At 42.7% G+C, this 15489-nt stretch overlaps 1 protein-coding gene across 1 annotated transcript; it reads right to left on the reverse strand.

Moving 5' to 3' along the window:
* Nucleotides 1–1393: 1393 nt before the first annotated feature.
* On the reverse strand, nucleotides 1394–14906 carry sycp3 (synaptonemal complex protein 3). The gene is made up of 8 exons (XM_020456560.2): nucleotides 14353–14906; nucleotides 14158–14230; nucleotides 14011–14045; nucleotides 13740–13857; nucleotides 12886–12985; nucleotides 12696–12794; nucleotides 12165–12269; nucleotides 1394–1829 (listed from the first exon to the last, which is right to left on the reverse strand). The coding sequence occupies exons 1-8, from the start codon at nucleotides 14483–14485 to the stop codon at nucleotides 1776–1778; spliced, it is 717 nt and encodes a 238-aa protein (XP_020312149.1). The 5' UTR covers nucleotides 14486–14906; the 3' UTR covers nucleotides 1394–1775.
* Between the last annotated feature and the right edge of the window lie 583 nt (nucleotides 14907–15489).

Genomic DNA, 15489 nt, shown 5'->3' on the forward strand with positions numbered 1-15489 from the left:
CTCAAGCATAGCCAACAGTTCAGACTTGGAAATTCCCATCCCGTCCTGGTCACTGCTGTCCACTACATAGATAACAGCATCGGTTTTGGAGTAGTAGCAGTGCCACTAAGGCCTGAAACAGAGAGAGATGCAAGAAGAAACAGTGTAACCAATACAACTGTTGGTTGACTCTTGACAAACTGACCGCTGACAGTTGCAATCTTCAGTTGTGTGAGACATATGCTACAATAAATAAATTGAAGTCAGGAATATATTACAACCTAATACTGGTCTGCCCTCCAAGATCCCACACCTGGAATGTCAGATCCTTGTATGTTACCGTTTCCATGTTGAAGCCAATGGCTGGGGGGGGGGGGGGCAGACCAGTAGCTTGAGCCATTTCAGTGACAAATATATATATTGCAAGACATACCATTGTATTGGCATGCAAAGTTACGAGCATCAGTTTGAGTATGTTACTCAGCACTGAGAATAAGTTGAATATTTTCACTCACTGGTTATAGTGGTGACGACCTCCCCAACTAGAAGTCTGTAAAGAATTGTAGTTTTTTTTCCAGCTCCATCCAACCACAGGATCAGTATCCTAATTTTCCTGGTGCAAAACAAGCCAGAAAAGAGATTGGAGAAGAACCCATCTTGATTTAACAAGGCAGGAGAGATAGATACAAGTATAGTAGCCATACTTTACTCATTACATTGATCAAACTATACAGACATAACTTCAAAGGACAAAATACAAATGTCAGGTGTCAGGTCTGGTCAATGCATATTACTAAAGGCCTAGCTATAATAGCATCGTCTGGTATGCATTCACTTTCACGGGTCAGCAAGTTATTTTCCTGAATAACAATGCAATACGAGGAGACAGAAGAGGTCATTGAAGTAGCTAGTATACAGCAACATCTGTCTTACACATTCCCTGGATAGCAAACGTTCATCTGGTTTACCTCAAAAAACACCCAAATAATTTGAACTGTATTCATAGGAAATTGTAAATTTACAACATCCTACATAGCTCTTTAAATGCTAACACAGAGCAAACATTGGCTGATTAAAACTAATCAGTGGCTAAACATTGATTTCATGAGAAACGTAACAAAAGTATGACACACTAAAAAAGGTAGCAACAAATCTTACCCATTTTTGCCTAATAACAGTCCCTGCAAACCTATCCAGTAAGTGAAGTGTCTTCTTCCTTGTGGGTTTGTTTACATGCCCAGCTCAGTTATTGGTACATTATTGCCACCTATTTGCAGGGATGTACTGGTGATTTGATAGTCTACTATATTACAACCAACATACTGTACAGCCCCAACATTGTGTAAATATAAAAAAAGAATACATCAATGTTTGGAGAGAAAAACAAGAGACAAAAATGTAAAAACACACAGAGGAGTGGATCAAAGTTTTGTTATTGTTGTCTGCCTTGACAAATCAGAAAATACTTCAGTCCATTATAAAAAATAACTGCTACTTATAATGGCTTTAATAAAAACAGAATTGTATTGTTAACAGCAAATTGTTTTATGAAACAAACAGAAGATAAACATACAGGTAAGTACAAAATAGCAGATCAACTGGCAAATAAATATACGAACAAGCAACATGTTAATGAATAAATACAGCATGCAAATATACAAACAGAATTCAGACCTTGAAAACCTTATCTGTCTTTCATTTCCAGTGTCTAATTGTCGTGAACTCTCAAATTGTAAAAACCCTTAGCGGTTTGACTGTAGAGGCTATTGACATGGTAACATCAGATTAAACTTCCTCTAGAACAGCATAGACTGAAGAGACTTGCGGACAGTGGCCATCTCTTGCTGTTGCTGTGGACAGAGAGAGATAGGTTATAACACTCAAGTAACCCATGGGAAATCATTCCAGATTTTAAGAAATAAAAAAAATGGAATAAAATTGTATTTGTCACATGCGCCGAATACTTTTTGTGGCTGTTGGACTTCCTGAGCCAACGCTCACAGCGAGTCAAAATAGGTTCCCACGTGTCAGACATACGCAATACCAACACAGGCTCTCCTCAGGGATGTGTTTTGTCCCCACTCCTGTACATCTTGTACACTAATAGTTGTACTAGTTCCCATTCTGACAGACACCTTATTAAGTTTACTGATGACACTGCCTTGATCAGCCTGTTGCATGATGACGAGGAACATCATGGCCCGTTCCTAGATGACTTTGTAGAGTGGTGTGAGGAATCACACTTGGTCCTCAATACCAACAAGACCAAAGAGATGTGCATAGACTTCATGAAGTGTTCACCACCTACCTCTGCAACATCTATCAGAGGTCAGAATTTAGAGATTGTAGAGGAATACAAATACCTGGGTGTCCTCTTGGACAATAAGCTTCAATGGAGTAAATGTACAGACCTGATCTACAAGAAGAGCCAACAGACTGTACTTTCTCAAAAAGCTGGGATCTTTTAATGTAGACTGTACTATACTGACTGTTTTACAAATCTTTAATTGAGAGTATTTTAACTTTTTGTATTGTTTGTTGGTTTGGCAATGCCCACTGTCAGCCATAGAAATATGCTTTAGACGGATTATCACCACAGCAAGCAAGGTACTAGGAGTCAAACAGACAGGCCTGGATGAGATCTTTAAGGTCAGGGCCCTCCGCAAGGCTCACAAAATCATTTTAGACCAAAGCCACCCCCTGTACCCATACTTCAAACTACTATACTACGCAGGTATAGGGCACCCCTCGGCACATCACATCTGTTTTTCCTGCTAGGTGTGGATATCCCTCCTCGGTCTAATGTTCCTATCAACTCAGTAAGGCCAGCAGGCTCGTCTTAAAAAAAAAAAAAAATGTATTGGTATGTTACTGTTATAACTTTCTCCTGAAACTCGTCAGTCTATTCTTGTTCTGAGAAATGAAGCCTATTCCATGGGAGAAATTGCCAAGAAACTGAAGATCTCGTACAACGTTGTGTACTACTCCCTTCACAGAAAAGCGCAAACTGGCCCTAACCACAATAGAAAGAGGAGTGGGAGGCCCTGGTGCACAACTGAGCAAAAGGACAAGTACATTAGAGTGTCTAGTTTGAGAAACAGACGCCTCAAGTCCTCAACTGGCAGCTTCATTAAATAGTAACCGCAAAACACCAGTAAACCTTATTAAAATCCCCCACCATAATAATAGAGTCTAGTGTGGCTTGTAGAGTTGATAAATTCTTATATATATTTTCAAAGAAGCTTGGATCATCATTATTTGGACTGTATAGGTTAATAAGCCATATCTGTTTATTGTCCAATAACATATTTAAAATAATCCATCTACCTTGATGATCTGTTTGGACACTTTGCACATTTGGATCAAAATGACTGTTAATTAATATAATCACCCCTTCTTGAATTTCTTTGCCCATAGGGGAAATAAACTGCTCAAAAAAATAAAGGGAACACTAAAATAACACATCCTAGATCAGAATGAATGAAATATTCTTATTATAAACCTTTTTCTTTACATAGTTGAATGTGCTGACAACAAAATCACACAAAAATGATCAATGGAAATCAAATTTATCAACCCATGGAGGTCTGGATTTGGAGTCACACTCAAAATTAAAAGGGGAAAACCACACTACAGGCTGATCCAACTTTGATGTAATGTCCTTAAAACAAGACAAAATGAGGTTCAGTAGTGTGTGTGGCCTCCACGTGCCTGTATGACCTCCCTACAATGCCTGGGCATGCTCCTGATGAGGTGGCGGATGGTCTCCTGAGGGATCTCCTCCCAGACCTAGACTAAAGCATCCGCCAACTCCTGGGCAGTCTGTGGTGCAACATGGCGTTGGTGGATGGAGCGAGTCATGCTGTCCCAGATGTGCTCAATTGGATTCAGGTCTAGGGAACGGGCGGGCCAGTCCATAGCATCAATGCCTTCCTCTTGCAGGAACTGCTGACACACTCCAGCCACATGAGGTCTAGCATTGTCTTGCATTAGGAGGAACCCAGGGCCAACCGCACCAGCATATGGTCTCACAAGGGGTCTGAGGATCTCATCTCGGTACCTAATGGCAGTCAGGCTACCTCTGGCGAGCACATGGAGGGCTGTGCGGCCCCCCAAAGAAATGCCACCCCACATCATGACTGACCCACTGCCAAACTGGTCATGCTGGAGGATGTTTCAGGCAGCAGAACATTCTCCACGGCACCTCCAGACTGTCACGTCTGTCACATGTGCTCAGTGTGAACCTGCTTTCATCTGTGAAGAGCACAGGGCGCCAGTGGCGAATTTGCCAATCTTGGTGTTCTCTGGCAAATGAAAAACGTCCTGCACGGTGTTGGGCTGTAAGCACAACCCCCACCTGTGGACGTCGGGCCCTCATACCACCCTCATGGAGTCTGTTTCTGACTGTTTGAGCAGACACATGCACATTTGTGGCCTGCTGGAAGTCATTTTGCAGGGCTCTGGCAGTGCTCCTCCTGGTCCTCCTTGCACAAAGGCGGAGGTAGCGGTCCTGCTGCTGGGTTGTTGCCCTCCTCCACGTCTCCTGATGTACTGGCCTGTCTCCTGGCAGCGCCTCCATGCTCTGGACACTACGCTGACAGACACAGCAAACCTTCTTGCCACAGCTCGCATTGATGTGCCATCCTGGATGAGTGGCACTACCTGAGCCACTTGTGTGGGTTGTAGACTTCGTCTCATGCTACCACTAGAGTGAAAGCACCGCCAGCATTCAAAAGTGACCAAAACATCAGCCAGGAAGCATAGGAACTGAGAAGTGGTCTGTGGTCCCCACCTGCTGAACCACTCCTTTATTGGGGGTGTCTTGCTAATTGCCTATAATTTCCACCATGTGAAATTTATTGTCAATCAGTTTTGCTTCCTAAGTGGACAGTTTGATTTCACAGAAGTGTAATTGACTTGGAGTTACATTGTGTTGTTTAAGTGTTCCCTTTATTTTTTTGAGCAGTGTATATTCCCCCCTCCAGTCCTCTTTCCACAAAACTTAATCTAAAATGACTGAATGAGTTTCCTGTAAACAATATATTACACTCATTCTCTTTTAGCCAGGTAAATACTGATCGTCTTTTCTTATTATCTGCTAAGCCATTACAATTACAACTGGCTATACTTATTTCACCACTTCAAATAATGAGACACAAGTTGAATTTCTATTTATCAAAATATGTTTGTAAATGTACAATTAAAAAGTAACATGATGATTGAATGTCTATATAGCTGTACCATGACATTTGCATTGCTACTTAGTAAACCTCCAATTGGTCCCCACTATTCCACCCGCTAAAAACCCTCCCCATCCCAAGTTGGGTTGTCATCCCAATGCCCAGCAGACCACCCCCGACCCCATAGCCCCGGAGACATCCTTCCAAAAGAGCACACAGTGCCACCCACAGAACAGAAGCAGATCAACCGCCAAATACATTTCCATCACCCTCACCTCAATTTGTATTATATATAGCCATTAAAAAATAAATATATATTTATTTGAAGTCAGAAGTTTACATACACTTAGGTTGGAGTCATTAAAACTTGTTTTTCAACCACTCCACAAATTTCTTGTTAACAAACTATAGTTTTGGCAAGTCTACTTTGTGCACAATCTACTTTGTGCATGACAAGTAATTTTTCCAACAATTGTTTACAGACAAATTATTTCACTTATAATTCACTGTATCACAATTCCAGTGGGTCAGAAGGTTACATACACTAAGTTGTCTGTGCCTTTAAACAACTTGGAAAATTCCAGAAAATGATGTCATGGCTTAGAAGCTTCTGATAGGCTAATTGACATCATTTGAGTCAATTGGAGGTGTACCTGTGGATGTATTTCAAGGCCTACCTTCAAACCCAGTGCCTCTTTGCTTGACATCATGGGAAAATCAAAGAAGATCAGCCAAGGCCTCAGATTGTAGACCTCCACAAGCCTGGTTCATCCTTGGGAGCAATATCCAAACGCCTGAAGGTACCACGTTCATCTGTACAAACAATAGTACGCAAGTATAAACACCATGGCACCACGCAGCCGTCATACCGCTCAGGAAAGAGACGCGTTCTGTCTCCTAGAGGTGAATGTACTTTGTTGCGGAAAGTGCAATTCAATCCCAGAACAACAGCAAAGGACCTTGTGAAGATGCTGGAGGAAACAGGTACAAAAGTATATATATCCAAAGTAAAACGAGTCCTATATTGACATAACCTGAAAGGTCGCTCAGCAAGGAAGAAGCCACTGCTCCAAAACCGCCGTAAAAAAAAGCCAGACTGGTTTGCAACTGTACATGGGGACAAAGATCATACTTTTTGGAGAAATGTCCTCTAGTCTGATGAAACAAAAATAGAACCGTTTGGCCATAATGACCATCGTTATGTTTGGAGGAAAAAGGGGAGGCTTGCAAGCCGAAGAACACCATCCAAACTGTGAAGAACAGGGGTGGCAGCATCCTGTTGTGGGGGTGCTTTGCTGCATGAAGGACTGGTGCACTTCACAAAATAGGTGGCATCATGAGGGAGGACAATTGTGTGGATATATTGAAGCAAGTCAGGAAGTTAAAGCTTGGTCGCAAATAGGTCTTCCAAATGGACAATGACGCCAAGCATACTTCCAAAGTTGTTGCAAAATGGCTTAAGGACAACATAGTCAAGGTATTGGAGTGGCCATCACAAGTCCTGACCTCAATCCTATAGAAAACTTGTGGGCAGAACTGCGTATGCAAGCAATGAGGCCTACAAACCTGACTCCGTTACACCAGCTCTGTCAGGAGGAATGGGTCAAAATTCACCCAACTTATTGTGAGAAGCTTGTGGAAGGTTATCCGAAACGTCTGACCCAAGTTAAACAATTTAAAGGCAATGCTACCAAATACTAATTGAGTGCATGTAAAGTTCTGACCCACTGAGAATGTGATGAAAGAAATAAAAGCTGAAATAAATCATTCTCTCTACTATTATTCTGACATTTCACATTATTCAAATAAAGTGGTGATCATAACTGACCTAAGACAGGGAATTTTTACAAGGATTAAATGTCAGGAATTGTGAAAAACTGAGTTTAAATGTATATAGCTAAGGTGTATGTAAACCTCCGACTTCAACTGTATTTGTATTTTATATATAGCCATTAAAATTAAATTAAATCCTGTTTCTTATTCTCCATAATTAGCTATTAATATTTGTAGTAATGTAGGAAATTTATTTTATTTTTAACCTGGATAACACTCGCCAGTCCAGCTTCCCTTCCCCATCCACCGCTGCCCCCTGGACACTGATCTCTTGGCTACATAGCTGATGCACGCTGGACTGTCCATAAATCACGGTACTCCATTCTGCTTGTTTGTTTTATCTGTTGGCCCCGTTGCCTAGTCTACGCCATTTTACCTGCTGTTGTTGTGCTAGCTGATTAGCTGTTGTCTCACCTACTGTTTTAGCTAGCTTTCCCAATTCAACACCTGTGATTACTGTATGCCTCGCTGTATGTCTCTCTCAAATGTCAATATGCCTTGTATACTGTTGTTCAGGTTAGTTATCATTGTTTTAGTTCACAATGGAGCCCCTAGTTCCACTCTTCATACCCCTGATAACTCCTTTGTCCCACCTCCCACACATGCGGTGACCTCACCCATTACTACCAGCATGTCCAGAGATACAACCTCTCTCATCATCACCCAGTGCCTGGGCTTACCTCCGCTGTACCCGCACCCCACCATACCCCTGTCTGCGCATTATGCCCTGAATATATTCTACCATGCCCAGAAACCTGCTCCTCTTACTCTCTGTCCCCAACGCTCTAGGCGACCAGTTTTGATAGCCTTTAGCCGCACCCTCATACTACTCCTTCTCTGTTCCGCGGGTGATGTGGAGGTAAACCCAGGCCCTGCATGTCCCCAGGCACCCTCATTTGTTGACTTCTGTGTTCGAAAAAGCCTTGGTTTCATGCATGTCAACATCAGAAGCCTCCTCCCTAAGTTTGTCTTACTCACTGCTTTAGCACACTCTGCTAACCCTGATGTCCTTGCTGTGTCTGAATCCTGGCTCAGGAAGGCCACCAAAAATTCAGAGATTTCCATACCCAACTATAACATCTTCCGTCAAGATAGAACTGCCAAAGGGGGAGGAGTTGCAGTTTACTGCAGAGATAGCCTGCAAAGTAATGTCATACTTTCCAGGTCCATACCCAAACAGTTCGAACTACTAATTTTGAAAATTACTCTCTCCAGAAATAAGTCTCTCACGGTTGCCGCCTGCTACCGACCCCCCTCAGCTCCCAGCTGTGCCCTGGACACCATTTGTGAATTGATCGCCCCCCATCTAGCTTCAGAGTTTGTTCTGTTAGGTGACCTAAACTGGGATATGCTTAACACCCCGCCAGTCCTACAATCTAAGCTAGATGCCCTCAATCTCACACAAATCATCAAGGAACCCACCAGGTACAACCCTAACTCTGTAAACAAGGGCACCCTCATAGACGTCATCCTGACCAACTGGCCCTCCAAATACACCTCCGCTGTCTTCAACCAGGATCTCAGCGATCACTGCCTCATTGCCTGTATCCGCTACGGAGCCGCAGTCAAACGACCACCCCTCATCACTGTCAAACGCTCCCTAAAACACTTCTGTGAGCAGGCCTTTCTAATCGACCTGGCCCGGGTATCCTGGAAGGACATTGACCTCATCCCGTCAGTTGAGGATGCCTGGTCATTCTTTAAAAGTAACTTCCTCACCATTTTAGATAAGCATGCTCCGTTCAAAAAATGCAGAACTAAGAACAGATACAGCCCTTGGTTCACCCCAGACCTGACTGCCCTCGACCAGCACAAAAACATCCTGTGGCGGACTGCAATAGCATCGAATAGTCCCCGTGATATGCAACTGTTCAGGGAAGTCCGGAACCAATACACGCAGTCAGTCAGGAAAGCTAAGGCCAGCTTCTTCAGGCAGAAGTTTGCATCCTGTAGCTCCAACTCCAAAAAGTTCTGGGACACTGTGAAGTCCATGGAGAACAAGAGCACCTCCTCCCAGCTGCCCACTGCACTGAGGCTAGGTAACACGGTCACCACTGATAAATCCATGATTATCGAAAACTTCAATAAGCATTTCTCAACGGCTGGCCATGCCTTCCGCCTGGCTACTTCAACCTCGGCCAACAGCTCCGCCCCCCCCGCAGCTCCTCGCCCAAGCCTCTCCAGGTTCTCCTTTACCCAAATCCAGATAGCAGATGTTCTGAAAGAGCTGCAAAACCTGGACCCGTACAAATCAGCTGGGCTTGACAATCTGGACCCTCTATTTCTGAAACTATCTGCCACCATTGTCGCAACCCCTATTACCAGCCTGTTCAACCTCTCTTTCATCTCGTCTGAGATCCCCAAGGATTGGAAAGCTGCCGCAGTCATCCCCCTCTTCAAAGGGGGAGACACCCTGGACCCAAACTGTTACAGACCTATATCCATCCTGCCCTGCCTATCTAAGGTCTTCGAAAGCCAAGTCAACAAACAGGTCACTGACCATCTCGAATCCCACCGTACCTTCTCCGCTGTGCAATCTGGTTTCCGAGCCGGTCATGGGTGCACCTCAGCCACACTCAAGGTACTAAACGACATCATAACCGCCATCGATAAAAGACAGTACTGTGCAGCCGTCTTCATCGACCTTGCCAAGGCTTTCGACTCTGTCAATCACCATATTCTTATCGGCAGACTCAGTAGCCTCGGTTTTTCGGATGACTGCCTTGCCTGGTTCACCAATTACTTTGCAGACAGAGTTCAGTGTGTCAAATCGGAGGGCATGCTGTCCAGTCCTCTGGCAGTCTCTATGGGGGTGCCACAGGGTTCAATTCTCGGGCCGACTCTTTTCTCTGTGTATATCAATGATGTTGCTCTTGCTGCGGGCGATTCCCTGATCCACCTCTACGCAGACGACACCATTCTATATACTTTCGGCCCGTCTTTGGACACTGTGCTATCTAACCTCCAAACAAGCTTCAATGCCATACAACACTCCTTCCGTGGCCTCCAACTGCTCTTAAACGCTAGTAAAACCAAATGCATGCTTTTCAACCGGTCGCTGCCTGCACCTGCATGCCCGACTAGCATCACCACCCTGGATGGTTCCGACCTAGAATATGTGGACGTCTATAAGTACCTAGGTGTCTGGCTAGACTGCAAACTCTCCTTCCAGACTCATATCAAACATCTCCAATCGAAAATCAAATCAAGAGTCGGCTTTCTATTCCGCAACAAAGCCTCCTTCACTCAAGCCGCCAAGCTTACCCTAGTAAAACTGACTATCCTACCGATCCTCGACTTCGGCGATGTCATCTACAAAATGGCTTCCAACACTCTACTCAGCAAACTGGATGCAGTCTATCACAGTGCCATCCGTTTTGTCACTAAAGCACCTTATACCACCCACCACTGCGACTTGTATGCTCTAGTCGGCTGGCCCTCGCTACATATTCGTCGCCAGACCCACTGGCTCCAGGTCATCTACAAGTCTATGCTAGGTAAAGCTCCGCCTTATCTCAGCTCACTGGTCACGATGGCAACACCCATCCGTAGCACGCGCTCCAGCAGGTGTATCTCACTGATCATCCCTAAAGCCAACACCTCATTTGGCCACCTTTCGTTCCAGTACTCTGCTGCCTGTGACTGGAACGAATTGCAAAAATCGCTGAAGTTGGAGACTTTTATCTCCCTCACCAACTTCAAACATCAGCTATCTGAGCAGCTAACCGATCGCTGCAGCTGTACATAGTCTATTGGTAAATAGCCCACCCTTTTCACCTACCTCATCCCCATACTGTTTTTATTTATTTACTTTTCTGCTCTTCTGCACACCAATATCTCTACCTGTACATGACCATCTGATCTTTTATCACTCCAGTGTTAATCTGCAAAATTGTAATTATTTGCCTACCTCCTCATGCCTTTTGCACACATTGTATATAGACCCCCCCTTTGTTTTCTACTGTGTTATTGACTTGTTAATTGTTTACTCCATGTGTAACTCTTTGTTGTATGCTCACACTGCTATGCTTTATCTTGGCCAGGTCGCAGTTGCAAATGAGAACTTGTTCTCAACTAGCCTACCTGGTTAAATAAAGGTGAAATAAAATTAAAAATTAAAAAATAAATAAAGGATTTTTACTTCTCACCAGTCTCGCCATTACCAAAATTACATTATGGCAAGCAATTATTATATTAGCAAACAATTATTGTGAATCATCCTATATTGTCCCTAACATCTTTTACTCCCTCGTAACAGTTGTGGGATACACACTCAACCCCTTTCCCACACAACAACCATAGACTCAGATTCTCAACAGTTGGACCATCCCAGGGCCCAACTCAAGAAAGGTCATGATTTACAAATGCATATACAGTTGCAGCTGTATGAGAAGGCCTGCAAAACTGAGCAAAAACAATAGGCAAAAATGGGGAAATTTGATTAACCATTGTTACTTCCTAGATGATGGAGGTCAAATATACCCCCTTCCCCTACCTAACTTTGTGCAAATATACATAGACCGCCACCCCTTGTATTACCAGAGGCCGCTGTTCTATCCTGCCGAAAAAGCTTAAAACCAGCCAGCTGTATTTTATTCATGTCGTTGTTCAGCCACGATTCGGTGAAATATAAGATAATAAAGTTTTTAATGCCCCATTGGTAGGATATACATGATCATAGTTCGTCTATTTTATTATCAAATTGATTGTACGTTGGCTAATAGGACCGATGGAAAAGGTACCCTCTCGGCGACGGATCCTTACAAGGCACCCAGACCTTCGTCCTCGATACCTTGTCGGGCATCTGAAGTAAATCCTTATTGTACAAAATACGTTACAAATAACGCGAAAAAAAAACATACACAATAGCACAATTGGTTACGGGATCGTAAAACGGCAGCCATCTCCTTCGGCGACATTCTTCTTGCCATAACTCAATGGTAGCCAGAAATGAGTAGGAGTTGGACGCAACATAACTTCTATCATAAATTAATAAGCAGTTTCAATTTACTTTAATTAACCCTCAGACATGAAGGCTACATGACGTGAAAATAAGTTATTTTTGACCGTTTGCTAGCTTTGAGCCAAGCCAATTAGCTGAACTTAACATCATTCTTTCATGTGTACAATTTTTTTTTTTACTGTTGAAGTGATTGACATTGCGTAACTCACAGTGTCCATCATAACTTTCTTCTGCAACACTGCCATCTCCTTCTTCAGCTCCACCTGTGCCCCCTGCAAGAAGGTCTCATGGCTCTTCTCCATCTCCTCCATGTTCTTAAAAAGACATTATGACAAACCCAAGAGTTTCAATTATTTTAATTAACTTGATAGAAAGATCTGGGTTGAAATTGAATCATTCCAAATTGCGTTTTTTTTGCACTTCAATTTGACAGGTGTTTTGATTTGTACAATAGTGTTTTGGAGAACAGCAGCGAGTTGATGCATAATTTTGAAATTGGTACTCCCGTAGCATGCATCGCATGACCCGTAAATACAGAAAACAAACCTGACGGAGAAGTCATCTAGCGAATGCCACAGGACGGCCGATTTATAAATTAAGTACCATACTGATGTGCAAATCAAAAACACTTGTGTAAAATTCCTCATCTGTAATGATGGAATTCCAGCTATGGATCAGTGTCTTTGGGAGCATTTGCACCTGCCTAACATTGTATGAGGAAACTGTCATCTGGGACTCGCCTTAATGAACTGCTCGTATAGCTCTTTGATGGTTTTCAGTTTCTGGCTTTGCACCACTCTAGCCTGCTGGAACAGTTTTTGTTGCTGGCGAAACAAGTTCTACAGAGGAAAATATCATGTTACATTTCAGCTGTATACTGTATCTGAGTCCCGAAAAAGTTGCATTATCAGTATACAGAAAAGCACTGACATTCAATTTTTCCTCCTGATCCTCGGATTTCTGTGCATCAATCTCCCATTGCTGCAGCACAGATGACACCTGCTGTGAGTACTCCTGAGTCAGCTTCTGCCTGCAAAAACACCCAGTAGACAAAGTTTTCACCGTTACCCAAGACAAATAACAAAGTGCAAAGCAAACATCAGATGTAGGCTAATAAATGTGTAAACTTAATGGCAATAAAATAGTGTCTGGGATAGGATTTTGGCCACTACAGTGATATCAAATGTTACCTGGCATGTGTAGTCATTGACAATGCGCCCAAACATAATTATATTCTTAGTTTTGTTGTTGTTGCTGGAGTCTGGGTGCTTGATTTGAGAGCATGCATATTGTTTCAAAGGTGATCCAAAAACATTGACACAAAGAGCAAGCTACGATACAAAAATTCGACTGGCAGTGTTCATGGAGATTTTAACGAGAACAAAGCAAAACTTTCGGGTAGAAGTATACTTCTGATTGGTACCTTTGTATTCTTCAGCTCCATCTGAATAAAGAAAACACCTAGCTAAACAAAGAATGTAGACAATATTTTCAGAGGAATTTTTTCACGTAATGTATATTACAAACTGGGTGCCATCTGTGTGTACATTTGATATATTTTTTTATTTAACTAGGCAAGTCAGTTAAGAACAAATTCTTATTTACAATGATGGCCTACACCGGCCAAACCCGGATGACGCTGGGCCAATTGTGCGCTGCCCTAATGGGACTCCGAAATCACTGCCGGTTGTGATACTGCCTATATTCAATGCCAGGTGGTGTTGCTGAGGTGAAGGAGGGCTGACATGCCTCACACAATCTCTGGTCTCAGCAGGTGTTGTTACCTTTGTGCATACTGGGTATTCCACAGCTGCTCCAGTTTCTGATTGCTGCCCTTCAGTGAGCTCTTGGTGAAGGTCTCTAAACGTTTCCTCTTGGCTTGCATGGCTTTGCTTATATCAGCTATGAAACAAATACTAATTTGAGACAAACATGTATTAAAGAACATAACATAAGCCTACCTTTGGTTACGACAACCTTAACCAACAGTTGTTTTAGAGTATTCAATATATAGCTATTGTCTAGCTAAAATAAATCACATTGTGATAAACTTGCCTCCAAATCTCTCCAACATGGTTTGTACCTCGTTCCTAGGGAATGCGAAGATTCAAGAAACAATTAGGATGAAGGATCAAATAGACGATTGTAAGAGGCCGTTGCTGGTAGGAAGCATAGTTTATGTTTGCTAACTTTATAACTTACCCCACTCCAACTTTTAGATCATCCTCCTCAAATGACCTTTTCTTGGCCATCTTGTCAACAACAGGAGTTTCATCTATGGACATTGGCAGAGATGAAGGTGATAAGATATCACATACGGTAAATAGCTAACTGTTAGCTAGCCCAAATGGGGTCAGAAAACCAATTGCCTTTGCATAGCTAACGTTAGCTAGATACCTTCTCGGATGTCATCCTCTGAACAACTCAGTCCTGTCTTTTCGTCCTCAAGAGCGAAATCAAACGATTTTATGTCAGTTGAGTCTTCTGCATGCTTCGTTTTCTTTGACTGTTTTCTCCCAGTGGAGGCCATTAACAGTGCCGGACGTGTGTTAATTCTAGCCAAAAATCTAAGGAACACACTAGACTAACTAACTACTGTTTATTTACGTCAACGTTTAAATTAAGTGAGGACGAATACTAGTCACTGCTACCGCTATAACCTACTGTAATTTCGACATAAGTCAAATGTTTATTAGTTGCTAATACTGTATATATTTATACAGTCGTCGGTCAGTCTACGTTATGGTTACGTTGTTGCTGCTGTAGCGTTTCCACAGAGTCTCTAAAGTAAACTGTATTTGACGTTCCGGCTGGTCTGTTCCCGCCAAGGAAAATATAATTGGTTCTCCAGGATTTCGCGCCACGATAGCACGAGCTTGCTATGAAATCTTAAGAGGCAGGACGACCTAAACCAGACTTCAAAGACACTCAAATCCAGATCTTGTAGTCGTATCTAGGCTAGCTAGAATAATACAGGGATCAAATATACAGTAGCTGCAAGCAGCAATGCCAGGGTTCAGATATGGGCCCATTGTGCAGCCACCAGGGAAAATTTGACACATTTCCCTATAACAAGTTACATCAGTACTGTTTACCAGGCTTGCCAAATATCAGAACTCCAAATTCAAAAGGCACTCGCACATCTGAGCAATCTTTTTTGCAGGTGCATGGTGCAACAGTTGAACAAGATTAAGGAAAAAGGAAACCACACACTGCTCTTGATAGTAACAATGAACTTTAATAAGCTTACGTATTGGCATCATGGCCTTCGTCAAAAGTCCTGACAAAGGCCATGAGGCCGATACGTAAGCTTATTAAAGTTCAGTGTTACTATCAAGAGCAGTGTGCGGTTTCTTTTTTCCTTCAAATATCAGAACTCAAAATCAAACTGATCATGCAAGATAATATTATTTTGATGTATTGTGGCCCGTTTAAGGATATTGATTACTTTAAAACGTATTTATCTACAGAATCTGCACCAAATTTGGCATACAGCATCTATTTATGCACATCTTCAAACACAATATTTTCCAA

This window comes from Oncorhynchus kisutch, linkage group LG22, assembly GCF_002021735.2.
Source record: "Oncorhynchus kisutch isolate 150728-3 linkage group LG22, Okis_V2, whole genome shotgun sequence".
In the NCBI taxonomy this organism is placed as follows: Eukaryota; Metazoa; Chordata; class Actinopteri; order Salmoniformes; family Salmonidae; genus Oncorhynchus; species Oncorhynchus kisutch.

Excerpts from the sequence above, each read along its gene's own strand:
- sycp3 (XM_020456560.2), bottom strand. The coding sequence starts at position 14,485 with ATGGCCTCCACTGGGAGAAAACAGTCAAAGAAAACGAAGCATGCAGAA. Across the intron at positions 12,795-12,885 it reads ATCAGGAGGAAAAATTGAAT|AACTTGTTTCGCCAGCAACA; the intron begins GTCAGTGCTTTT and ends TTTCCTCTGTAG. Across the intron at positions 1,830-12,164 it reads AGAAAGTTATGATGGACACT|CAACAGCAAGAGATGGCCAC; the intron begins GTGAGTTACGCA and ends CTCTGTCCACAG.